The following is a 25,732-nucleotide window of genomic DNA, read 5'->3' on the forward strand; positions in this document are numbered from 1 at the left end:
TAGGTATGGCTTTTGAGTAAGGAGAACCCTGTAGAGGAGGTGACGAGCAGAAAGGCTCAGTGTTACCAGCAACCTCATGCTGTCCTTTGTCCCGCCTATGTGCTTCCCGAGTCCGGGCTCCCAGGCATCAACGTGGAGGGCTGGCAGCGTGGGAGTTCCCAGATGGGACCCTCCTAGCAGGTGGGAGTTTGGGCAGATGAGGAATTGTCTCCCGACGTGGGTCTCCCTCCTAGAGGGTGTGTTCCAGTTGCGGTAATTTCACAGCCACACGGCTCACTCTCTACTTGTCCAAGTCATTTTCTTCTCTCCTCCTCACTACAGCCACGTGCAGGAGGCAGACAGGGATTATTGCTTCTGGAGAAACTGAGGACCCCATGAGGGGCGTGAGAACCTCGGCGCCCCTGTGCTCCATGCCCAGTTTGCTAGCCCATGCTGCCCCCTGGTGGCCGGGCCCAGCACCTGCCTTCAAGAAGTCTTGGTCACCTAGCATTTCCCTGGGTTTGCAAAGAGCAATGGCCAGCCTTCCTGAGCACCCCGATCGGGAGGATGACCTCTCAGGACCCCTACGTCACCTTATTTTATTTTTTTCAATTTTTTAAAAGTTTATTTGAGAGAGAGCGAGAACGGGGAAGGGCAGAGAGAGAGAGGGAGAGAGAGAATCCCAAGCAGCCTCCACGTCGTCAGAGCAGAGCCTGATGCGGGGTTCAAACTCACGAACCGGGAGATCACGACCTGAGCTGAAGCCAGGAGTCCAAAGCTTAACTGACTGAGCCACCCAGGTGCCCCTCAAGACTCCTACATCACTTTATCAGCCCCTCTCCCCGTCTCCGAGCATTAAATATATTCACGCATATATTTAATTGCAAAATATATATAACATTACGTGAATCATCAAAACCATTTGTAAGCATGTACAGACAGTTCAGTGGCTTTTTTAAAGCACCTTCACACTGTTGTCCAAGCACGGCCTCCAATCATTTCCAGAACTTTTTGTCTTGCAAACTGAAAGTCTGTATTCGTTAAATAACTCCCTCTTCCCCCTCCCTCCAGCCCCTAACTGACCACCCTTCTTTCTGTCTCTGTGAATTGGGCTACACTAAGTACCTCACAGAAGTGGAATCAGACAGTATTTGCCTTTTTGTGACCGGCTAATTTCACACCGCAGAGAGCTCCCTAGAAGTGTCCCCTCCTGGAGTGATGTACAGCCCGGAAGCCTAAAGCATCCCCAGAATTCCATCCACATATCATTGCTGGAAACACACCCAACCAGAAATAAGCTGGAGCACGAGGAATCACAGCACAAGGTGACATATTAATGATAGGAAAACCTGAATGGAACCAAACCTGGTGACTGAAAAAGCAAGGGGGCCCCTGACACACGGGAGCCGGCCTGGCCCTCACAGCTGGCCCGAGCTGCGCTCCTCCGGTCCCCCTGCTCACTGTAGTCGTGTCCTGAGCACAGCGGCTCCCGCTGCAAAACTGGCCAGCGCCCTCCCCTGTGAGCCGCTGCCACCTGCCTACCAGCCCTGGCTGTCGCGCCACCTCCTGGATGTAAATGAATCAAGCCTCTCAGTCTGACACTCCTGCTTCCTGACGGCACACGTGGGGGCAAACTCTCAGTGCTCCGAATCCTCCCCCAAACCCCTCATTGCCAGCCCGCGTCCTGGAGTCCCCCCCACCCAACACCTGCGAACTGAGACGCCCTCCAGTTCCCCCACGCCGCCCTCCAGTTCCCCCACGCCGTGTGGCCTCCAGGGCTGCAGCAAGGATGAGAAACCCGGCTTTGTGGACTGCAGGCCTGTCTCCTGTCGTCCCCTCCCCCCGCCCCCCAGGCCTCTGATTGACAGGCATCCACAGGACCCTCGAGGAACGCTAGGCGCTGCTGGCCAGCCCCGGGGGAGAACCCTCACCAGCCCAACATTTCTCTCTTTCTGGCACAGCGATCCTCTGTGATAGAGGTCAGCATTGTTCTCATTTTACAAATGGGGAAATCAAGGCTCGGGGTGGCTGGCTTGCCCACACCCCTCAGTAGCAGAGGCCAGGTCTGAGCACCTCCCAAGGCCAGAGCTCCTTCCCACCACGCACCCTTCTCTCTGGAGCTGTGCTCCCGACACAAGCCCAGTTGTTAGCGTGAGGACAGAGGATCAGCCAGCTCACAGGGACGGCAGTCCTGCTCTCGTGGAGACAGCACATCCCCGGGGCGAGCGCTGACTCTGCGGAACGATCTGGTGGCTCTGGAGGACCTCCCGCAGCAGAGGCTCCGCTCTGGGCACCCTGCGGCCAGCCTTGCTGGGCGCGAGGAGGGGCAGGATTTTCTCCATCTGCTGAGCCGAGCCCCAGTTTGGGGGCACCTGAACGATCATGCCCCAGTGAGCAGATGCCCAACAGACATTTTTCCAGGTATGACCAAAGGCCAGCGTTTACCTGGGTGAGATCTTGGTAGGAACACAGACAGACTTCTACTAGGTATGCGTTTATTTTCACGTGTAACAGGAAAAAACATAACTAGCACATCACCATGTGACTGCGGGATATATTGCATAGCACAGGACTAAAGTTTGAAATAAGTAAAATTAAAAAGTAGGTGTGAGTCAAAGGAAATCTTAAGGAAAAGAGAAGAGAGCCTTGGTTAGGACAAAAATTGTGGAGGTGGTATGGGAGGGCCCATACGCTGTGCTCAGTGTGGGGCTCACTCCCCAAGCTTTGACTAAGAAGCTGGGCTCTGCTCTGAGGCCCCTAAGGGGCTCTACAGAGAAACCCTGCTCCCCGCCCTCGTACTTGGAGCCCAGGGCATCCACAGAGGAGCGTGTGCTGCATCCAGACGACCCAGGGAGGCAAGTACTTTGTTTCATTTGTTCCTGCCCTACAGAACGGCTTAGAAGTTACAAAGCAACAGGAGTGCCTGGGTGTCTCGGTCAGTTGGGTGTCCGACTTCGGCCCAGGTCATGATCTCACCGTCCGTGAGTTCGAGCCCCGCATCGGGCTCTCTGCTGACAGCTCAGAGCCTGGAGCCTGCTTCGGATTCTGTGTCTCCTTCTCTCTCTGCCCCTCCCCCCACTAGCACTCTGTCTCTCTCTCTCTCTCTCTCTCAAAAATAAAATGAAAACACTAAAAAAAAAAAAAAAAGTTACAAAGCAACAAAGTGATTTTCCTTAAAAGGGAAGAAGAATCTTCTAGGTACAGCCTTGAGGAAGCAGTGGTCATAAGGCAGCCTGTGTTGGAGGGTCCAAGTGGGACTTGGGGGCGGGGCATAAACAGGGTGGCTGAACAGACAACCCTGGCACTGTCCTTGGAGGAGTGTGTGCATGTGGGGGGCGGGGTTTGTGCGCACGGCCTCCGTCAAGGCTGTAGGAGGAAAACTCAGAGTTCCTGGTACCCTGTTCCCCAGCAAACTATTGGCACTTAATATCTGTTGAATCACTGTCACACATGGCAGGAGCGCCAGAAGGCAGGGCAGAGGGGTTGCTGACGTCCTTGGATGTCAGCATACAGCACCCTCTCCTCCTGCCCCTGCTGTTCAGGTTCATGCCTGAGTCTGCTGCCCACGTCAGCGTGACATGTCCCCCCGGTGAGAAGTCCACGGTGGCCACCGCTAGGTCACATTCTTGTACATTTATGAAACATTTCCTATTAAGATCCCCACCTCGCTCCAAATCCAAAGAATGTTTCTCATCATATAAATCTCAAAATTTAAAAAAAAGGGCTGTTAAAGGAGGACCCTGGAGTTCTACTCAAACAGCTCAGTCCTGCAAGCCAGAGCTGGTCTTATGCCCCCTACTGGACAGCTACAGGATGTCATCTAAAGACTCACCCCAACTCACCCATGGAAACGGGTGTCAAGGCCAGTGCTCGAGAGGGGCACGACCCTAGGAGATGGGAAACCTGGACATGATGTTCAAGGTATGGAAGCCTTCCAGAGCCCAGAGGGCAGAAGGAGGAGTGGAAAGTCTGAGGGGCACTGGCCAGCAGCCTTTGAGCTGGGAGGGGGGTGGGGCTGGGGTGGCTCAGCCCCTCACGTCCTGGACATGGTGGGCAGAGCTGCAGGCTGGCCCCTGTCATGGCTCAGAAGGAGAGTGTGCAAAAGTGGGTCAGAAAGGCAAACTGAGTCGGGAAAGGTCCTCCCCCCCGCCCCCAGTCCAGGGCTAGTGGGCAGCTCACGGCCCCAGGGCCCAGTGGGGGCCCTCAGCAGCACCCTGCAGCACTCCGCTCCACGTGGCATGGCTTGCAGAAGAGACGGTTGTTCAGCGGGTAGCAGCCTTGGTCTGTGGGCTCCACAGACAGGAGGGTCCTGCAGTCCTGCGGGAGACGAGGCACAAGTGGATGGACCCCAGCCTGAGCCCTGCAGCCCGGAGCCCGCACGGGGCGGGGACTCCCCCAGCATCTGTGGATGAATTTCACTGAACGAATGTACTCCCTAAGGGTGAGGGAAGCCTAGGGGCACATTCGATGCGGGCTTTCAGCCACACAGAGGTGTGAGTGATGAGGGCAGAGTCAGCTGAGGGGAGACCTGAGGACACTCGGAGAATCACGGACACTGAGGTATCATGGAAAGATCTAGAAGGGCCTTAATGAGCGCCCAGCAGCCCTTTGAGAACATAAGCTCTGTGAGGCCGTAACCCCGTTTACCGCTAGATCCCACCTAGTGCAGAGACTATACCACACGCATACAATAAACATCTGCTGAAGCAGTAACTGAATCTAGTCCAGTCGCTTCATTTTACAGATGGGGAAACTGAGGGTCTGGGGAAGGACGGGCTTGCCCCAGACCAGAGAGCTGGTTCCAGAGCTGGGACAGGACAGGTTTCCAGGCTGAGTTCAGTGGTCTCTTTTTGCTCCCCTGTCTGTACGACTTCAACACTGGTACAAACTTTACTATTTCTTATTTTTCAAATCACCAAAGGATTTTGGATCAAGGAGGATGGGGATTCGAGGCCCAAACTTTGCCCACCTTACCATTCTGCCACAGCCCATACCTCATCGGGGCCTCACCTGTACACACACTGGAGAGGGACAATGGGAACAGTTGATGTCCAGGGGCCTGGCTCAGGGCACGGCTGGCATCCTCTGGAATCCGCATGGATCAGACCAGAGGGGCTGGTCCCCAGAGAGACAGCTTGGGTCCTGTTGGGTCCCGGCTGCCATCTGGGCCCAGCACAGCCAAGGGAGAAGGGCGCCCTCATGTGTCTCTTCCCTGAAACTGCACCTCAAGTCCCACAGGGGACTGCAGGCAATTTAATGCCAAGGATCTGTGCTATTTCTAATGGCCACTTGTTTGGTATTCCGAGAGTACCAAGTGGCCAACCTAAGGTCCCCAAGGGCCACATGTGACCTCTCATGTATGTATGTGTGTAATCTCTATACCCACCGTGGGGCTCGAACTCAAGACCCCAAGATCAATAGTCACATACTCCCCTGACTGAGCCAGCCAGGTGCCCCTGACCTCTCCTAATTTAGAATCAAGTGAGGAAACACCCCTACTATGACTGAGTCACAGTCTGCGAGGGAGCTTGAGGGGTGGTGGAGAGCTGGCTAGGCCCGAGTCAGACGGACAAGGGTTGGAACCACTTTTCTCTGCCTCAGTTTATCATCCCTCACCTGAGATGGCACCTTGAAGCCCATTTCCCTCCCCTTCCCCTGAAAGGTAACTGCCAGAGTCTGAGCTGACTGCTAGCAGCAGGGGGATGACGCTCATGGCCACCTTCGCCAAGCTGACCAAGGGCACGCAGGGAGGGCCTGTTTGCTCACCAGCCAGGCTCAGGGAAAAGTGAATCACCACTGGGCCTTAATGAGGGCTAGGGTGGTGATAACAGCTCTTGAATGACATCATTGTTCTTTCAAGATGTGTTATCAGCTGGACCTTGAGCCATAACCAACGTGCAACATAACATGGGCAATATGTCAACTTCTCTCCAAGTCCCCTTGTCACCAGCAGTGCAAACAGCCTCTTGGCTCCATGCATGTGTATAAATAAGTGCAAAATAAAATAAACGTTTGGAATTGCTCACGGGCTGATTAAGAGATCTCCTCTGAGACACTCAGAGATTTCCTCTGGGACACCCCACGGACGGCACCCATAAAAGTAGCTACCTTTGTCCCCATCCCCAGAGACGCCAGATCCATCAGCAACATGGGGGTGACAGAGGAAGAGCCAGAGGAGGCCTCTGAGGGCCTCCCCAGCAGGACTGACTCCGTAACTGCAGAGTCCAGGGGCAAAGTGCAAAGCAGAGATCCTTGTTCAAAGAGGAAGCACTTTAAGTCGGTGACAGCCGAGCTCGGAAGCAAGCAGGGGACCCCACCGAGTGGGAGACCCTGTGCAACTCGGGGGGGGGGGCATTTCTTGCTGGGGCTACAGCACCGCCTTGAAGCAGCCTCCCCCTCTCAGCCTCACTCCACCCTGTAGCCTGAGGTCCAGACTCCTTAGCTTTGGCACAGGAGGCCCTTTTCTTTCCTCTGGCCTCATTGCTACCACACCCTTTGGCACATTCCACTACAGACAAACCTAAAAACTTCCCCTGCTCGGATTCTTCAGGCTTGCTTGTGCCACCGTGGGGTTTTACAGGCCTGCGCCTCTTTTCTGGACTTTCTCCCCGCCTCTCTGAATGCCTGGCGAACTCCTGCTCATCCTGCAGGACTCTGGTGAAGCATCGCCTCCTCCACAAGATCGCCTTTGATTCCACCACCCTGGTTGGACTTGGCCACCGCCTTCTTTGTCCCAAAGCTGATTTGTACATGCTCTTTCACCTGGGGACGATGTCTGTGCCGTGCGTCTGCCCAGCATCCCTCCCTTCCTAGGGTTGTAGCAACTCCCGTCTCCTATGGTTCTGCTTTGCTGGCCCCAGGGGTAGGCAATCGTAGCCCCGGCCAGTGATTGGTCCAGAATGGACATGTGACCCAGGCTGGGCCAATCAGAGCCCTTCTAGGGACTACACCGGTTCCCTTGATGAGGTTTCTAAGTTGGAAGATGTTAAAGCTGGATCATCGGTGGCCAGGCACGTATCCGCCTCCTCACAGAGGATGTTAGCCCACAGGAAGAGGAAACAAAGCAAACACACAAAATAGGCAGGACCGAGATGGAGAGTGAGCCTTGATTATCCGATCGATAACCCCACCATCAGCCTTCCCATGAGATTCTCCTTGAGGAAAAGCAGGATGACCTTGGTTTTTATCGTCTCTCGGAGCTTTCATTATTAGACACTATTTGCAATGAACTCCATTCTTATTTGCCTTCGCTACTGAGCTGTGAGCATTTGAGAGCAGAGCCCCCACCCTGACTGGTCACCGTGTCCCAGTGCCCAGCGCAGGCCCGGCACCCCGCGGGCTCTCGGCAGGGCTCCGGGCCGGGCGGACAGCGCGTCCCGGACTCCTCATTGCCCTACTCACCTCGCACCTGTAGCAATTTTCATGGAAGTTCCTCCCCATGCACTCGATTTTGAAGGCATCCTTCCCGTCTCGAGGGATGATGGGGTTCTCACAGATGCTGCACACAGGGGCGAATTTCCTAGAGGGAAGGGAACCCACGCTCGAGGCGCTCAGCCCAGGACCGCAGAAATTAGCTGTGGGAGCCGGGGCGGCTCTAGTTGCCCTCCAGAGCTATTTCAGACGTGTTGCCATGTGACTGCACCTGGAGCCACAACCACAAACGCCTCTTTCTTCCTGGCAGGAGCGGATGGAGAGTCCTGTGTAATTAGACCCGGCTTCCCAGGGTATATAATCAGCTCCAGCCAAGGAAGTGACTGGGGGAATGTTTGAATTTGAGAAAGCAGAGAAATCTGCTGTGTGTTCACTGGGGCTTAACCCCGTTTCATTTATCTTGTATTGTGGGTCACTGTTTTTGTTCCCCCTTCCTCTTCCCTTTCTTTTTAACAGGCACAGCTGCCCTTGTGCAGTGAGCAACTCCAGGACAGGGGCTGAGCCTCAGGCAGAGCGTGTTCTAAGGCGAGCTACTGGGGTCTGGGGGTTTGAATCGTAGCTTCACACTTATCAGCTGGGAGAATTGTCGGCTGCCTGCCTCAGTTTCCACATTGTAAAAAACAGAACCCTTCAGAGTACCTGCCTGCCTATTAATCCCCAGGCTTGGGGATAAAAGGGCCTAATCCACGATGAGCGGCTGGCCCGGCGCAGGTACCCAGAGCATCAGCTGCAAGCGGGTGTGTGGGACAGGCCAACTGGTTTCTGGGAGCCCAGAGACCGCAGGAAAGCTCTGCTCCGGCCCCGAGAGCTCAGGCTCGGCGGCTCTGCTCTGGCGGGGCCCCACCCGGTGCGCGGAGTCCCCTCCCGTACCTATAGAAGTCGTCCAGGCAGTACACTTCATTCTGGTTGTCCAGGGCAAAGCTCTCGTCGCCGATGCACCGGGCACAGGTTACACAGGTGAAGCAGGTGGGGTGGAAGGCCTGGCCCAGGGCCCTGATGATGTGTTCCCGGACCACCTCGCCACACTTGCCACACTTCTCCAGAGTGTCCTGGGACAGAGGGACACTGCCTCAGAGCCATCCCGTGGGTGTGCCCAGTCTGAGCCAGAAGGGGTTTCCGGCTGGCTACCCACAGGGGCCCAGAAGGGCAGGGGTACAGGAGACGGGCTCAGCCTGAAACTATCACCCCCAAACCTCTACCGCTGCTTAAAAGGAGTCGAGCTCGGCAAGGTATCCTTGGCCCACAGTGAGGAATCCTGCCAAGAAGCTATTACCGCATTTTTTGTTACTAAGACATGCTTAGGGCCCGTGTCCACTAGGGCCCATGGGAGAAATCTCTCTTAAACCTCAGAGTCAGGAAGAGGAACTCCTGGAAGAGCTGATATGCTTTTGACCTTGTAGACAATAAACCTTGAAACTCTTAACCTTCTCCATCAGGCCACTTGAAAGCTCAGAGTCAGATTCCATGCTCCACCTTTAGGAATGACTATAGGGGTCTTTTATTCATATATTTGGGGTACTAACTTTCCCTCTGGTCTCATCTCACTCTCTACTTTGATTTTCCTCTCTTCGATATATATATATATATATATAATATTATATATATTATATGTAATATAATATATTTATATATGTATGTATAATATATATTATATATTATATGCTATATAATATATATTTATGTTATATTTATATATTATATCTATATTATATATTTTATATAGAATATATTTATATTTATAATATATATTTATTAAATTAACTATAATTTAAATTTTAAATTAAATAAATTTAAATAAGTAAATTTAAATAAATCAATTTAAATAAATCTAATATAAATAAATATATAAATATATAAACATATAAATATATAATATATAAATATAACATATTTATATTTATAATATATTTATTAAATTAAATATTAATATAAATTAAAATATAAATATATTTATATTTCTAATATATAAACATATAACATATAAATATATAAATAATATAATATATAAAATGTATAATATATACATACATTTTGATTTAATGTTTATTTTTGAGAGAGAGAGACAGCTCATGAGTGTGAGTGGGGAGGGGCAGAGAGAGGGAGACAGAGGATCAAAGAAGGCTCGGGCTTGAACTCATGAACTGTGAGATCGTGACCTGAGAGCTGAAGTCGGACACTTAACCGACTGAGCCACCCAGGTGCCCACGATTTATTTTTAAAGTTTGCTTATTTACTTTGAGAGAAAGAGAGAGAGAGCATGAGTAGGGGAGGGCAGAGAGAGAAAGGGAGAGAGAGAATCCCAAGTAGGCTGCGGAGCCTGGCCCTGGGCTGAATCCCACGAACGGTGAGATCATGACTTGAGCCTAAATCAAGAGTCAGATGCTTAAAGGACTGAGCCACCCAGGTGCCCCTCTGATTTCTTTATTTATCTTTTACGTTTTATTGTGGTAAGAACACTTAATGTGAGGTCTACTCTCTTAACAAATGTTTACGTGTACAACATTACTATAGGTATGGGTATTTGTGCATTCTTACAAGCTGCCTCAAATCCCTTCTGGAATGAGGATTAAGGGGGGTGGGGAAGGGAGGGGGAGGGGGAGGGGGAGAGAGAGAGAGAGAGAGAGAGAGAGAGGGAGGGAGGGAGGGAGGGAGGGAGAGAGGTTACTGAGCAAAGATCCTCCAGCCTGTCCTCCTTCCTCTTCTAGGCAGGTCTCTTCTGTTCCTGGCTGTGCTCCTGTGTTTATTTAACTTGAGCTCATCTGGACAGATAGGTATGTTTGCCTAAGCTGCCTATAATCTGCTCATATTTGGTGGGGACAGCATTGTCCCCTCTCCGTGTCCTGGGGGCCTCCCTCCCCTCCCTCGAACACTGCCCGAGTCTTCCTCCTGCCGCTTCCAGCTGTCAGCCCACCCTGGCCCCAGCTTCCCCGCAGTGACTCACCTCTGCCTGGCTGCAAGGTGAGAGAAGAGGACAAGACTGTCCTCCACTGTCACGGTGATGGGGGTCAGAGGGATGGGGTGGGGATGGCCTGACTCCTTGCTGCTCCCACCGTGTGCCTTGCTGGCTGTGGTAAGACGGAGACTGGCTGAGACTATCATCAGATCATTCGGGTTTTTCTAGATTATTCCAGCTCCAAATAGTCTACCTCCTTGAACCAGTAGTTTTCAAACTGTGACGTGTACCAGAATCACCGGAGAGATTGTTAAAAGCGCAGATCGCCAGGTGCTACCCACCCGCAAGAACAAGGTGAGGCCCGCAACACCCAGGTGACGTGTCTGTGAGTGGTCTTTATGCCACACACCGGCGAGTTAGCAACTCTAACTTCGTGGCATCCAAACCGGCTCTCCCAGACCGCATTTGGTACCCAGAAGTGACACAGATTCCCATCAGGCTGTGCACTGGAGCCTGTGGCTTCAGGTGAGATAGAAGACCACGGACAGGCTCCAGAACCAGATGGGTCTGGGGGAGAATCCCGGCTCCACCGCCTTCTGGACGGTGACCTTGTGTGGCAGGCTGGGTCAATGTCCCCAAGACATACAGGTCCTAATCCCTGGAACCTGTGACTACTTTCAGGGGCAAAGGAGATGGCAGATGTGATTGAGTTCATGGTCCTGACATGGGGGGATTACCCTGGGTGGGCCCTAAATGCCATCCCAAGGGTCCCTGTAAGGGGGACGCAGAGGCAGATGTGATGCAGAAGAAGGAACCAGGATGCTGAAGCGAGATGCCATCCTGCTGGCTCTGAAGGTGGGCAAAGAAATCAGAGTCTGCAAGGGATGCAGCTGAAGAAGCGGGAAGAGGTAAGGAAACAGATTCTCCCCTAGAGCCTCTGGAAGGAGCGCGGACGTGCCTTTGGCCTTCCGACCTCCAGAACCGTAAGAGAACAAATGAGTGTCGTTTGAAGCCATCAAACAACGGTTGCCGTAATTTGTTAGAGCGGCCACAGGAAACTAATACACCTTGGCTGAGCTCCTTCCTCTCTCTGAGCCTCAGCTTCCTCATCTGTGAAGTGGGTCAGTGGTGCCTGCCTCCCAGGATGATTGTGGGGAATGAAATAATGGGACGCCTTCCAAGTGCCCAGCACAGCGCCTGGTACCTGGAGGCCTAGCCGCAGGGGGGGTTACCTGGTAGCAGGATTCACAGAGGGGCCGCCCGTCCTTCTGGTAGAAGCTCTGCCCGGCCAACTGGCGGCGACAGGTGCGGCACGTAAAGCACCGGGCGTGATATTGCCTCTTCATGGCTTCCACGGCCAGCTCTCGGGGGGACACGGTCTTGTGGCAGAAGGCACAGACGTCTGGGGTAGAGACACAGGTTGTAAGCCCCCCGGTCCCAGAGTACTGCACCCAGGCGCCCCCCGGAACAAGGCCCTGGGGGTCGTGAGTGTGGCCTCATTTCAGGAGGAGCAGTAAGAAGGAATGTGACCAGCCTCTGAACGCCTAAATCAGGGCCGCCTGGCTGGCTCCATCGGTGGAGCGCGCGACTCTTGATCTTGGGGTCGTGGGTCTGAGCCCCACACTGGGTGTAGAGATTACTTAAAAATAAAATCTTAAAGGGGCACCTGGGTGGCTCAGTCGGTGAAGCGTCTGACTTTGGCTCAGGTCGTGATCTCAGGGTTCATGAGTTTGAGCCCCGCATCAGACTCTGCTGACAGCTCAGAGCCTGGAGCCTGCTTCGGATTCTGGGTCTCCCTCTCGCACTGCCCCTCCCCTGCTTGCGCTCTGTCTCTCTCTCAAAAATAAATAAACATCAAAAAAAAAAAAAAAGGAAAGAAAGAAAGAAAGCCTAAATCAAAGAACACAGCATCAAGAGGCGCATGGGTGGCTCAGTCAGTTATGTGTCTGGCTCTTGATTTCCGCTCAGGTCATGATCTCGCGGTTTATGAGTTCGAGCCCTGCAAAAGGCTCTGCACTGACAGCACGGAGCCTGCTTGGGATTCTCTCCCCCTCTCTCCCTGCCCATCCTCCTCCTCTCTCTCTCTCTAAAAATAAATAAACATTAAAAAAAGAAGAACACTGTCAGGACAAACGGGTTGCCATCTGCAAAAATTTAAAGGAGGGTCCACTGTGATACATTTACACCCAGACAATTCCAAACATATCAGAGATCTAAGTGTGAAAAATGAAACCACAGGACTAGAAGAAACCAGAGAATTATTTCATAACCTCGGGGTAGAGAAGGCTTTTGGTGCATGGTAAGCACTTAATAGCTGCTAATTAAATGGGTAACACACGGGGCCAAGGAGGCTGCGGGCAGTCACACCCTCACTGGGTAGCAGATGGGGAGGACCGCGAAGGACAATTTAGCAAAAAGAGCAAAGTTACCAATGCACCTACCCTTTGCCCACAGTATCTCCTCTCCCAGAAATTCTCTCACAACCCTACACACAGGCAAAATGACCTACGTGCAGGGCAATTCGTCTCAGCCTTATTTGTCACAGCAAGAAACCACCTAAGTGCCCATCCGCAAGCGACTGGTCGAATGCATACGGCAGGGCCCTGGGGAAGAATACTATGCACCTGTGAAAAAGGACCCACTTTCTGTTCTGATGTGGAACGAGCTCTAAGATGCTGGAAGGAAAGAAAGCCAAGAGCAGAGCAGCCCAGAGTTTGCTGCTATTTGTGGAAAAACGGGCAGGGTTGGAGGCGGGGGACACGTACTTGTATTTGCTTGCGTATGCATAACCTATCTCGGGGAGGATATGCGACACATTAACAGCAGAGGCTGTCGATCCGGCAGGAAACTGGGTGATACAGGGATGGGGGCAAAGGGGAGGCTTTTCACGCTTCTTGTTTTGCCTACATGAGAACATCGTGTGTTCAAAAAACTAAACGGTGAAAAAATTCAATTCAAGTCATTCTGCTATCACAGCACATTTTGCAGAGCAATATTTATTTATTTGCTTATTTATTTTTAAATGTTTATTTTTGAGAGAGAGAGAGCGAGCATGTGCAGGGGAGGGGCAGAGAGACAAGGGGACAGAGGATCTGAAGCAGGCTCCACGCGGCCAGCAGAGAGCCCGACCCGGGGCTCAAACCCACAAACCGTGAGATCATGACCTGAGCCGAAGTCAGACACTCAATCGACTGCACCACCCAGCTGCCCCTATTTATTTATTTATTTTAAAGTTTATTTTTTTATTTTGAGAGAGAGAGAGAGAGAGAGAGAGAGAGGAAGAGTGAGTGAGCAGAGGAGCAGCAGAGAGAGAGGGAGAGAGAATCCCAAGCAGGCTCCGCACTGTCAGCACGGAGCCCGACGGCAGGCCTTGAACTCAGGAACCGTGAGATCGTGACCTGAGCCAAAACCAAGAGTCAGACGCTTCACCGACTGAACCGCTCAGGTGCCCCTTGCTGATCAATATTTAAATGGATTTCAGTTATAAAGGAAAAAGGTTAAGGCAGTAAAAATAAAATCGATGTACAGTTCTAAGGCCCATCACTGAACCGTCCGTGAGTGGAGACAGATGCTGTGGCCGCTGCTCTCCCACTTTCCCACCTGGAAGCTCATGCTTGTGCAGTGAGGGCCCCCGGGGACCACCCAGAAGCCTTCCACACCTGAGCCTGTACCTGTGGATGCCTCTCTCTCGTGGAAGCCAACAGGCTCTTCTGGGGGAGGCGGCAGCTCTTCCGAGGGCCTGGGGGGACTGGGCCGAGGCTGGAGTGGAGGCCTCTCTTCCAGGGACTGTGGGGACATGGAAGGGAGGGCAGGAGAGGTGACATCCAGTGGGGACTGCACACGGGCCTCTCAGCTCTGCTCCTCCTCTGGTGGCACTGGGCACAATTAGCCCCACTGCTCAGAGGAGGGAACCAAGGCGCAGAGAAGCAAGCGATCTAACATCACTCAGTAGGAAGGTACTACTGGGGCCCAAAACTACTTCCTTCTGAGGAATCGCCTGGAATCTTTATTCCTTGGCCTGGAATCCCTCCCATTTCTACAACGGCCTCTGTTAAGGACAGAGGATTAAAAATATCTTCTCAGAGCTGAAAGGGGTACTCGAGGGGAAAGAGGGTGGGGAGCCCCTTCTCCAGGGACCTTGAAAAACATGACCAATTTTTAGCAGCTTGAAAGCTTCGAAGAGGGACGGCCCTCAAGCAGGAGCAACCTCCAGGCTTAAGTCCCTGAAAGGCGCAGACTAGCCCTCGCCCTCCCTCGGCCCCTGGGGCTCTGTCTGGGGGGTCGGCAGTACCTGTGGTGGGGGCGGGGGTGGGGGCAGGTGCAGCTGCTCTAAGTCCGAAATGAGGGAGGCCCCCGTCGGGGCAGGGGGCTCCTCATCAGGGGACGGCGGCGGAGGTGGGAGGAGGTCCAGGTCCGGGAGTGCGTCCTCGCCATCCAGGGTAGGAGGAGGGGGAGAACACCCTGCAACCAAAAGGGGAGAGAGGCTTGGAGGGAGTCTCTCTCTGCAGGTGGACAGAAGAGGTGTCCACTTTCCCAGAAGGCCATGCAGCGTGGGGGGCTAAGAGCTCAGGTCCAGGGTCACCGAGACCTGCGTTCTGCCTCTGGCTCTGCCGTGGGTCCTTAGGCAAGAGACTCAATCTCTCTGGATCTGTTTGCTTAGTTGAAAAATGGCTATCGGGGCGCCTGGGTGGCGCAGTCGGTTAAGCGTCCGACTTCAGCCAGGTCACGATCTCGCGGTCCGTGAGTTCGAGCCCCGCGTCAGGCTCTGGGCTGATGGCTCGGAGCCTGGAGCCTGTTTCCGATTCTGTGTCTCCCTCTCTCTCTGCCCCTCCCCCGTTCATGCTCTGTCTCTCTCTGTCCCAAAAATAAATAAAAAACGTTGAAAAAAAAATTAAAAAAAAAAAAAAAAAGAAAAATGGCTATCAATCTTTGCGGGCTGTTGTGAGGGTTAAGTGAGGGGGGCAGGTAAAATGGCGCAGCCTCCAAAAACAGTACCTGTCAGAACCCTCCAGAACAGGGGTGCCGGGGTGGCTCCGTCGGTTAAGCGTCCGACTTCAGCTCAGCTCGTGATCTCACAGTTCGTGGGTTCAGGCCCCACGTCGGGCTTTGTGTTGACAGCTCGGAGCCTGGAGCCTGCTTTGGATTCTGTGTCTCCCTCTCTCTCTGCCCCTTTCCCACTCGCTCTCTCTCTCAAAAGTAAATAAAAACATTTTAAAAATGTATAAAAAATTAGCATCCCTTATTCCTTTTTACTTTTTTTCCATGTGGATACTAGAACATTATTTTAATTTATTTTTTAATATTTTTAATGTCTACTTATTTTTAGAGAGAGAAAGAGAGAGAGTGCAAGAAGGGGAGGGTCAGAGACAGAGAGGGAGACACAGAATCCGAAGCAGGCTCCAGGCTCCGAGCTGTCAGCACAGAGCGCGACGCGAGGCTCGAACTCACGAGCCACAAGATCACGATCTGAGCCTAAGTCAGATGCTCAACCGACTGAGCCACCCAGGTGCCCTGTAGAACATTTCAAAATATGAGGCCTGCATTGGTGACCTGCTTTATATTTTCATTGGCCAGTGCTGACACAGACCTTTTTTGGATCTTGATTCAAAAGATAAATCATCTCATGAATTCTCATTTTGTAGATAAGGAAGAGTGAACTATTCTACTGAATATGCAAGAAATATACGCAAGATACAACACAAATACACAGTATACAGTATACAAAAAAAGATAGCAAACCTTTCATTCTGCTATAGTCCAACACTTGAAAGGTATTTTTATGGCATGTCAGGGAAAATTAAGAATGGAGAGAGTATTAGATAATGGCCATCTTTGGACATGCACCCTGAAGAATGCGGTGCTGAAATGACCCAGTTCCTGGGGTTTCCTTTAAATTACTTCACAAAAGTTATCAACACTAGCCAAATTATGGAAGGAGTCCAAATATCCATCGATGGATGAACGGAGAAAGAAGATGTGGTATGTACACACACACACACACACACACACACACACACACCGGAATATTACTTGGGGATGAAAAAGAATGAAATCTTGCCATTTGCAACAACGTGGATGGAACTAGAATGTGTCGTGCTAAACGATAAAAGTGAGTCAGAGAAAGACAAATACCATATGATTTCACTCATGCGGCATTTAAGAAACACAATAGATGAACGTAGGGGAAGGGAAAGAAAAATAAGATAAAAACATAGAGGGAGGCAAATCATAAGAGACCCTTCCTTTTTCCTAAAATTTTTTAATGTGTATTTACTTTTGAGAGAGAGCACAAGTGGGGGAGGTGCAGGGGGGGGGGACAGAGGATCCGAAGCGAGCTCTGTGCTGACATCAGCGAGGCCGATGTGGGGCTTGAACTCACAAACTACAAGATCGCGACCTGAGCTTAAGTCAGATGCTCAACTGACTGAGCCACCCAGGTGCTCCAAACCACGGGAGACAAATACAGAGAACAAACTGAGGGTTGCCGGAGGGGAGGTGGGTGGTGGGGGGAATGGGCTAAATGGGGGATGGGCATTAAAGGGGGGGACTTACTGGGATGAGCACTGGGTGTTGTAAGTGACGAATCACTAAATTCTACTCCTGAAACCATTGCTACGCTGTATGTTGACTAACTTGGATTGAAATAACATTTAGAAAAATAATAAAAAAATAAGTCACAAAAGAAAAGTAAAAAAGAACACAGAAATGGAATAGAGGATACAAATGTGGCAAAATCTTATCAACTGTTGGTAGTGGATCCAGGATAAGCAGAATTCCTCTAGCTGCTCTATTCTGTGTATGTTCGAAAATTTCATTAAAAAAAAAAAAAGAACCCAATAGCAAACGCTAGTACATACCCAAGAAAAGCACCCCGGCATGAAGTCATGTTCAAGGTTAGCACAGCTTAACGCCTGCAGGGAAGGCTGAGGCCCACGCGGTGGGGGACATGGGGGGGGGGGGCCTGGATCCCAGGGCTTTGCACAGGGAGGAGGAGGAGGGCTGGGTCTCACCCAGTTCCTGCCTCAGCCCCAGGCTCTGCTCTGTCCAGAAATGCTCACTATACTGTGGGGGTGACCTCCACCCCTCCATGCTGTCCTGTCGAGGCACTGCCCAGCTTCCCTGGAGGAGGCGACTGGGGGTCAGGCCCTGAAAATCCTCTGTTGGCTGCCATGTGCAGGGAGAGCACTATTCTTAGTGCCCTAGGGAGAGAGGGCACAGAGTCTGGTCCGCGTCTGCCCTCCGTCCCCCTCCTATGTCTGGGGCACAAGGCAGGCCAGGCCTCACAAGGTCAGACTCCCTTCACACCCATGGAAAGCAGATGGAAAGTGCCTGAGGCCCTGCCCCCTAAAGACCTGGGCTCTGTCCCATTCCCTGCTGATTCACCCGGGCACCTCTCTGGGCTTCAGGTTTCTTGTCCATTCGAGAAAGATAATGAGCCCCTTCTGCTTTCTCCCAAGGACTGAGGGACTGTACAGATGGGAAGATTATTCTAGACCTGTGAGTAAGCCACAGAATCATCTGGGGGCTTGCTCAAAGGCAGATGGTGAGCCCCACCCCCAGAGCTTCTGACTCAGCAGGCTTGGGGGGAAGTGCCTGATAATTTACATTTTTGAAAAGTTCCCAGGTGAAGCTGCTGGTTCAAAGGCCACACTTCATTTTTTGTCTAAGTTTATTTATTTTGAGAGAAACAGAGACAGCACAAGTGGCAGAGGGGTAGAGAGAGAGGGAGAAAGAGACAGAACCCCAAGCAGGCTCCGTGCTCTCAGCACAGAGCCAGACACGGGGTTCGAACTCACAAACGGTGGGATCCTGACCTGAGCCGAAACCAAGAGTCAGATGTTTAACTGACTGAGCCTCCCAGGCGCCCCACAAAGGCCACACTTTGAAAACTAGTCTTTCAAAGGCACCTGGGTGGCTCGGTCGGTTAAGTGTCTGACTCTTGATTTCGGCTCAGGTCATGATCTCATGGTTCGTGAGTTCGAGCCCCTCATCTGGCTCTGTGCTTACAGTGCAGAGTCTGCTTGGGATTCTCTCTCTCTCTGTTCCTCCCTAGCTCTCCCTCTCTCCCTCTCTCTCTCTCTCTGTCTCTTGAAAGAAAGAAAGAAAGAAAGAAAGAAAGAAAGAAAGAAAGAAAGAAGGAAAGAAACAACCAGTCTTCTACTCCCCAAGCTTCTCCTGCTTACTGCCTTTGGGCTAAAACAACAGTTCTCAAGTGTGGTTCCCCCCACGGAAGCATCAGCATTACCTGGATATGTGTAAGAAATGCAAATTCTCTGGCCCCACCGCAGACCTGCTGAATCAGAAACACCCGGGGTGGGGCCCAGCCGGCTCTGTTTGAACAAGCCCCTCATGGAGCCGAGGCTGCTCCAGTGTGAGAGCCTTGCTCCCGATGAGCTCAAGTGAGTCAGGAACCAGATCACGGAGAGGCAGAGGCACGCTCAGGCCTCTCCCAGGACCTGCCTTCTGTCCCCAGCCAGGATAGGAATTCAAGACAGAGAGGGGCTTGAGGCCACCAGGCGGGTGTGCAGAGGACCCTGGGCGATTCTGTTCGACTGGCCACGAGCAGGAAGAGGAGAAGCAGCTTTGTAAAGAGAAGCCGAGAAAAACTGACTTCTGACTGTGAGCCGGTGCATCGGTGTTAAGTGCACGCGAACATCTAGAGGGGAGTGGGGACCGCTGCCAGGATGAAAGGGCCAAAGAGACGTGTGTGGATTGCCCAGGGGACAAGTACTGGATGGGGTGTCAGGGGACAGCCTGCAGCAGAGATGGCTCCCGCTTTGTGTTCTGTGCTCAGACCAGACTCATGACCAAGCTGCTCGCCTAGAACCTGTCTCACTCAAGTGAGGCCGAGCCCCAAGATTCCCCGCGCTCTGCCCGTTTGCCAGTTTGGCAAGCAAAACAGCGGGCCGGCCGCTGCTAGGCACCCCTCCCAGGCTCTGGTTTTGTTGCCACAAAATCCACCCATCCCAGGATCCGATGACCCATGAAAATGTCCCGGAAACGTTGGCGTCTGGGCATCTAAACTATGTTTCCTGGGCTCCCTCTCCTATGCAGAAGGGACCTAAGTTTCTTCAACTGGATCACCTGCCCTGATGTGTGAATTCCAGTCATCGTGGTCCTGGTTCTACATGGAAGCACCTGGAAGAGGCTGAGTTCTTGTGTGGTTAGGAAGGAAAGATCGGTTCACAAGGTTGGGTCGTATGAAGAGACATGTTGCACGAACGTCCGTGCATTCCCACACGTGTATACGCGTGGCCCTTTCTCCTGCCCCTTTCTGGCCACCTGGAGTTGGCAGTCCTACTGGTCTTTAGGTGGTTTGTGTGGTGATGGACGCACAGGGCTGCCCTAGCCTTGCTCGGGGACAGCAGGTCCCAGGGGGGCCTCCGGAGGGTTGTCCTTGATGTCTCTTTGCCTCCTGATTCCACCTGGTGTCCCATTAGTCAAGACATCCCCCTGCCCCAGGCCCCGGGATTGTCCTTCTTCCTTGTTTCTACCCAACCAACAGCCGAGACTCCATGGAGTGGCAGGGAGAGAGGACCGGAAGGCTCTCTGTCACCACGGCAGCAGAGCCAGGTACAAGGTAGAGAAAAGCCATTTATGACGCAGATCCATTCTGTGATGGGTGTGTCATATACACGACCAAATTTCCACTTTCCAGAGCAGGGAACCAAGCGAAGAAACAGCTTGCGTAAGACCACACAACACGTGAGTGGCAGAGCCCGCGAGAGAATAAAACCCCCTCTGAGGTCCTCCGACGCGCCCGATGCATTCCTGCCTCAGGGCCTTTGCACTGGCTGTTCCCGCGGGCCAGCTCTATCCTGTCATTCAGGTCTTATCAGAGCTGAAATGTCACCTCCTTGGAGAAGCCATCCTGACTACCCCGTAAATAGTCGTACTCCGCACCTCTTCACCATGTTTTATTTCTGTACAGCGCTTGTGTCTCCCCAACATCATATAATTTTGTCATCTGTTTCCCCCGCTAAGATTTAAGTTTCATGTAGGCTGAAAGCCCTGTCTTCTTTCACTTGTCCCCAGTGCCTGGCCCAGAAAAGTCACAGCAGGTAACACATTTAACACTTTCTCCGTGGCAGGCGCTGGCCTCAACGTCTGTTTCACTTCCTCCATTCCTCACAACAACCCTCCGAGGAAGGTACTATCATTACGCCCACTTTATAGATTAGGAAACTGAGGAACAGAGAAGAGCCAGGATTCAAACCCAGGCAGGTGGGTTTGCGTCTGCCTGGCACATAGTAGGTGCTTGATGAATGAATGGATGAATGAATGAATGAAGAACGCCAGAGTCGGCCCCTTCCTCCCCACCTCAGTGCTGCCTCTGAGCCAACCTTCTGCCCAGCCCCCTCACCCTCTTACCTCCATTGGAGAGCTGAGATGGAACAGCTGGCCCTGGGGCTGCGGCCTTGGCAGGTGGAGTCCAAAGGCTGGGCCTCCCTGCCGAGCCAGCCCCGGGTGCCTTGGTGGGAGCAGGGGGCTCCCGGGAGCGGCCAGGCCGGGCCTCGCAAGCTGCCCGCCTCACCTCCTCGGCCACAGCCTCATCCCGACGCGGGGGTGCCAGCGTGATGAAGACAGACGAGGCGACCCTCTTCTCAGGCTTCGAGGCCATCGTCTCTGCTCCTGGTGGTGCTGGGGACAGAGCAGGGCACAGGCTTGGGCAGGGCTTAGGGCACAGGGATGTGCTCCACCTAGACAGACAGACATCCCCAGGGCATCGAGCCTCCCTTCTCCTGACAAGACAGGAGCAGCCGCTCTACTGTGCCAGCGGCCCGGGCCGGCCCCACCGGAGACAAAGGGCCTGGGGACGTCCTTTGGGGGAGGGTGGGCGTCCACCAGGTGACTTGGCCGAAGGGATGGGACCCAACGGTCCTGACCGCCCCTCCCCCGCCAACCTACACACCTGGGGGAGCAAAGGGCAGCCCTGCCCTGCTCACCTCACAAATGATTAATTTTCCTCAAGTGCGAGGCTCCTGCCGGCCCTCTGGCTCCCCACCCCCGGTGCCGGTCCCAGCCCAGGGCCCGGCCTGCCACTGGGCCACACCCCAGTTACCTCCCTCCCTTGGGATCCAATTCTCCTGGGAGGGAGGAAGTTCCGGGGGTCCAGGCCAGCTCTGCTGGGGGAGGGAGACAGCGTCAACTGTCAGAGCACAGGGGCGGGTTCCAGGAGGCATAGGTGACAGGAAAACAATCAGAGCTGCTGTTGATCAAGACCTACCCTGCCCGTCCTGTCCTAAGCACTTTCTGCCCCCTCACTTCTAAATCCTCCCAGTTGTTGGGGGAGAGGCACTATGACTATCCTGACAGATGAGGAAACAAAGGTTCAGAGAGGTAAAGTCACTTGTTCGGGGTCACACAGCAGCGGAGCTGGGATTCGGAAGCAGGGCCCAGGCTCTTGAACCCTCTCCCAGCCCAGCCCAGCCCACAAGCCCGCATCCTTCTCTCTGTGTCAACCTCTGTATCCAATCAAGTCTTGATTCTATCGTCAGACTCTCTCACTCTGTCCCATCTCCAAAACCAGGCCCTGGTTCAGGCAGGGGTGGGAGCCCCAGTGGTCTCCATTCCTGCCTCCTGCCCTGATCTTCCTAGAGCATAAATCTGTCTCCCTGTTACTCAAAAGCCTTCCATGGCTCCTACTAGCAAATTCCTCTGGCTTCAACTTCTTTTTTGACCACCCTGGACCATTCACCTTTTCTCAACTTTCTCTCTTACCTGCCTTGGCGTGTTTCCACCCCCTGGTTTTCCTCCCCTGCCCCTACCCCAGGGTGAATGTCAGTTTTTTCAGCTCAGACATCACCTCTCCACGAAACCTCCCCTGATTCCTGACCCTCTCCCTGGGGCAGCTGTCTGCTTCTGCAGGGTGATGACAGCCCATCACAGGACATACTGGCTCACGGTCACCATGTCTGCTCGTACTCCCCAAGTGACTGCATGTGACTTCAGCTATGCCCGCAATCTTTGTGACCCAAGTCCAGAGTGGGCATCAGAGCGTGAATCTGGGAGCAGAGCGGCATTCCTGATGTCAAGGGCCCCATTTTCCATCTCCCAGGTTGTGCCTGCAAACAGTAACCTCCAGGGCCAAGGCTGAGGGGGGCCATGCGGGTGGGGGGAAGGCAAGTGACCACGTTCAGCCAGGAGGACTCCTCACTGGGCTCCCAGGGGTGAAAAGCGCCCCTTCTAACTCACTCTGTGGCTGAGCCACTCTGACATGGCCTCAAAGCCCAGCCCACAGGTACATGGAGAGAAGAGTTAGCAGGGACCCAGAGAGTGAATCTCAAGAAGTGGGGCTGAGGGCCCTGAGGGACCCTAATGACAGACTTGGAGCCCGAGTGGCCACTCACAGGGCCCCCTCTGTATCTCAAAGCCACTGGCCACCTGGGTCTCTCTTGGTGACTGAAGAAATGACAGCAGCAAACACAATACACGCCCCTCAGTTCCTCTGAAATTGGTTTGCACGTTTGGTTAAAACATATAGCTCAGTCTGATTAATAAAAATATCCGTTCTGAATAAGGAACCCAACGTAGGAAGAGAGCTTTAAAAGTTCTTCAAAAGTACTTTCCTTTGGGGGCCCCTGGGTGGCTCAGTCGATTAAGCATATGACTCTTGGTTTCGGCTCGGGTCATGATCTCACGGTCTCGTGAGTCTGAGCCCCACGTCAGGCTCTGCACTGACAGTGTGGAGCCTGCTTGGGATTCTCTCTCTCCCTCATTTTCTCAAAATAAATAAATAAACTTAAAAAACAAATAAAGAAAAGTACTGTCCTTTTGTTTCTTGTTCTGTAAGTGATGTCTGGAAGTGTACAGACTTAATGTGAGCTGTCCTAGTGATATACGACCATATGGTTTTATCCTTCGGCTTTACACTTTGTTATGAGTTTAAGAGTCTATTTTTGTAAGCGGTTTTCAGAGATTTACATCCAAGAAACAACAACAATGGCACTTGCTGTGTGCCAGGCACCGCGGTACAAGCTTTCTGAGTCTCAAAACGCACCTGAGTCGCAAAACAGCCCGTTACGCCCCCACTTTACAGGTAGTGCCATGTGAGGCCCCGAGAGGTTAAGTGATTTTTCTAGGCCGTCTCGGCAGATGCAGAATTCTAAATGAGCACCATGTGACCTGAGTCCCAGGGTGTCCTTGGACCTGAGATGCCACACTTTTCCTTCCCTGGATGGTACGGGGGCCTCCAAATCCTCAGCCTGTTCTCACCCCAGAGTGGCCCAGTCCAGATCTATTATCCTGTGGTCAGTCATTCTGGGCTCATCCCCAGACAGAATGCTGTGGATGCCCCCTCCGCCTCCCTCCCACCCTGCTCTGACCCCCACTCCGCCCCAGCCCACTCCTCTGGGAAGTCAGATCTGTGGGTTTCTCGGAAAACATCCAAGGCAAACGTCCTAGTTGTGAGGCCAGATGTTCACAGCTGGGCAGCTCTACCCCCCCACCCCCACCCCTCCCTGCGGTTCAGGCAGGGACTTCTTTGGGGCCCCGGGGGAAGGGGTCGAGCTGGGATTTTCAAAAGCCTGTCAGTCAGGCCCAGGGCTGCTAGGAGAGGGAGCCTAGGCCTCCCTCTGGTCCCACTGCCCCCAGGTCACCCCAGAGCTGGGGGGTGGGGGGTATGTGTGAGAAAGCTCCCTGTGGGGCTACTGGCCAGCCGCACCCAGGGGACCCTCCTCCCCCATCCTTCCTCCCGCAGAGGGCGAATCTGAGATCCAGTTGGGTAAGCAGAGAAAGTGGGAACAAAGGGAAAGAAAGTCATTTCCTGTCAAGAGGAAGGAAGGAGGCTGAGATCCAGCCAGCCAGCCACCCAGCCCGGCTTTACGCTGCAGCCCAGGGCAGGGGACAGGCTGCCTGAGCTGGAGAGCCTCCCGGTAGTGCCCCCCTCCTTCCCTTCCTTCCTACTCCTTCAAACCCCCTCCGAAAAACTCTGGAACCACCTGTAAGCTTTGTTCTTTAATACTTTGACCAAGCAATCTATGCTTGGTTCAGAATTAGATTTGCGGAGGTGGGGGGTGGTGGCAATGAGACGGGGTGCCCACCCCCACCGCTGAGGACCCCGCGGCCTTGGGTAGAGGCTCCCCTTCCCCCTCTCCTACCTCAGGGAAGCCAAGGAAGCACACGGAGCTGGATTCACACCGGGCCCCACCTCTTTCCTGCTGGGTGACCCTGAGCAGGTCACTGACCCTCTCTGGGCCTCAGTTTTTTCACCAAGTGAGAATTAAAAAAGGTCTGTCCTGAAAGGTGGCTGGCAGACAGGGCACAAGGAGAGAAGGTGCGGGAGATCTCGGTACTAGGTAGGTGCCAAGAGCCGGCTGGTTATCCAAGCTCCTGATGAGAAGCCCCCAGCCGCTGGGCTGGCTTGGGGGGCCTGGGAGGACCCGACTTGGCCTCCGTCGTTAAGAGCAGGAATCTGGGCGCTGGCCAGGCTCTTCCCGGGGTCCTCGGGGATGGGCTGGAGGGGGATCCACGCCAAGACGCCTCCACGGCACACCCCTTCCCAGCCACCCCCCCCCCCCAGGGATTTGAGGCCCAGAGAGGGGCGGCCCTGGGGTCCCTCCTCTCCCCTCGCTTGACCCGGGCTGGGTAAAGGGGCCCGGAGCTCCCCCGAGCTCCGGAAACCCGGCGCCCTCCCGCAGGCAGCCAAGCTGGGCGACCGGCCGGGTCACGGTGGGGCGCCGCCGGGGACTTTAATTCGATCCATGTGCGGGACGCTGTCCTCTTTGTGCGGGAGCTTCCGCCCTGCCCACCTCTTCCCCTGGCGCCCCTGCTCCCGGGCAGGGACACCGGTCCTCCCCCGGCTCCGGGGACAGAGGCCGGGGGCTGGGACGGGAGGCGGCCCCCTGGCCCCCGCGGCCCGCCCCCGAGCGCCGGGGCTGGGGTCCCGACCCCGGGGGGAGGGGAACGTGGAGGGGGGGGGGAGGGCTCCGGCCAGAGGCGGCCCGCGCTGTCATCTGTGTGCGGCCGGGGCAGGGACGGAAAGACAGGATCCCCCCTCGCCCCGCTTACCTGCGTCGCCCGCGCCCCCAGCGGCTCCGGTCCGACGCCCGAGCGAGCAGAGCCGGGAGCGGCGCGGCGCCGCGCCTCCCGCCCCCTCCGCCCTCCCCGCCCCTCGGCTCCCTCCGCCCCGCCGCCCCGGCTGCCTTACCATAAAAGGTGAAGCTCAGGGGGAGGGGGCCCGGGGTTCCCGCCGGCGGAAGCGGCCCCTACCTGCCCCCCCCCACCTGCCCGGCCTCGCCCCGCGCCGCCCCCGCCGCCCGCCCTTTGTTCCCTCGACCCCTCCTCCTGGCTCCAGGGCCCAGTCCCGGGGTGGGAGGCCTCCCCCGCTGCCCGCTCCCCTGCCTTTGCGCGCCCTCCGGGGTCCTTGCCCGCTCCCCCTTCCCTAGGTCACCTGGGTTGGCGGCCCCACCTGCCCGGTCGGGTGGAAGG

At 54.0% G+C, this 25,732-nt stretch overlaps 1 protein-coding gene across 2 annotated transcripts; it reads right to left on the bottom strand.

Moving 5' to 3' along the window:
- Positions 1-2,457: 2,457 nt before the first annotated feature.
- Positions 2,458-25,385, bottom strand: FBLIM1 (filamin binding LIM protein 1). 2 transcript variants are annotated; one of them, XM_049618014.1, is made up of 8 exons: positions 25,313-25,385; positions 20,675-20,944; positions 14,595-14,764; positions 13,975-14,089; positions 11,536-11,705; positions 8,281-8,459; positions 7,381-7,498; positions 2,458-4,296 (listed from the first exon to the last, which is right to left on the bottom strand). In XM_049618014.1, the coding sequence occupies exons 2-8, from the start codon at positions 20,922-20,924 to the stop codon at positions 4,183-4,185; spliced, it is 1,116 nt and encodes a 371-aa protein (XP_049473971.1). In that variant the 5' UTR covers positions 20,925-20,944; positions 25,313-25,385; the 3' UTR covers positions 2,458-4,182. The 2 variants fall into 2 exon arrangements, with proteins under 2 accessions (XP_049473971.1, XP_049473972.1); XM_049618015.1 differs by lacking the exons at positions 13,975-14,089; positions 14,595-14,764.
- Positions 25,386-25,732: the final 347 nt, after the last annotated feature.

The sequence above is a fragment of the Panthera uncia genome (genome assembly GCF_023721935.1).
Source record: "Panthera uncia isolate 11264 chromosome C1 unlocalized genomic scaffold, Puncia_PCG_1.0 HiC_scaffold_4, whole genome shotgun sequence".
NCBI classification, from domain to species: Eukaryota; Metazoa; Chordata; class Mammalia; order Carnivora; family Felidae; genus Panthera; species Panthera uncia.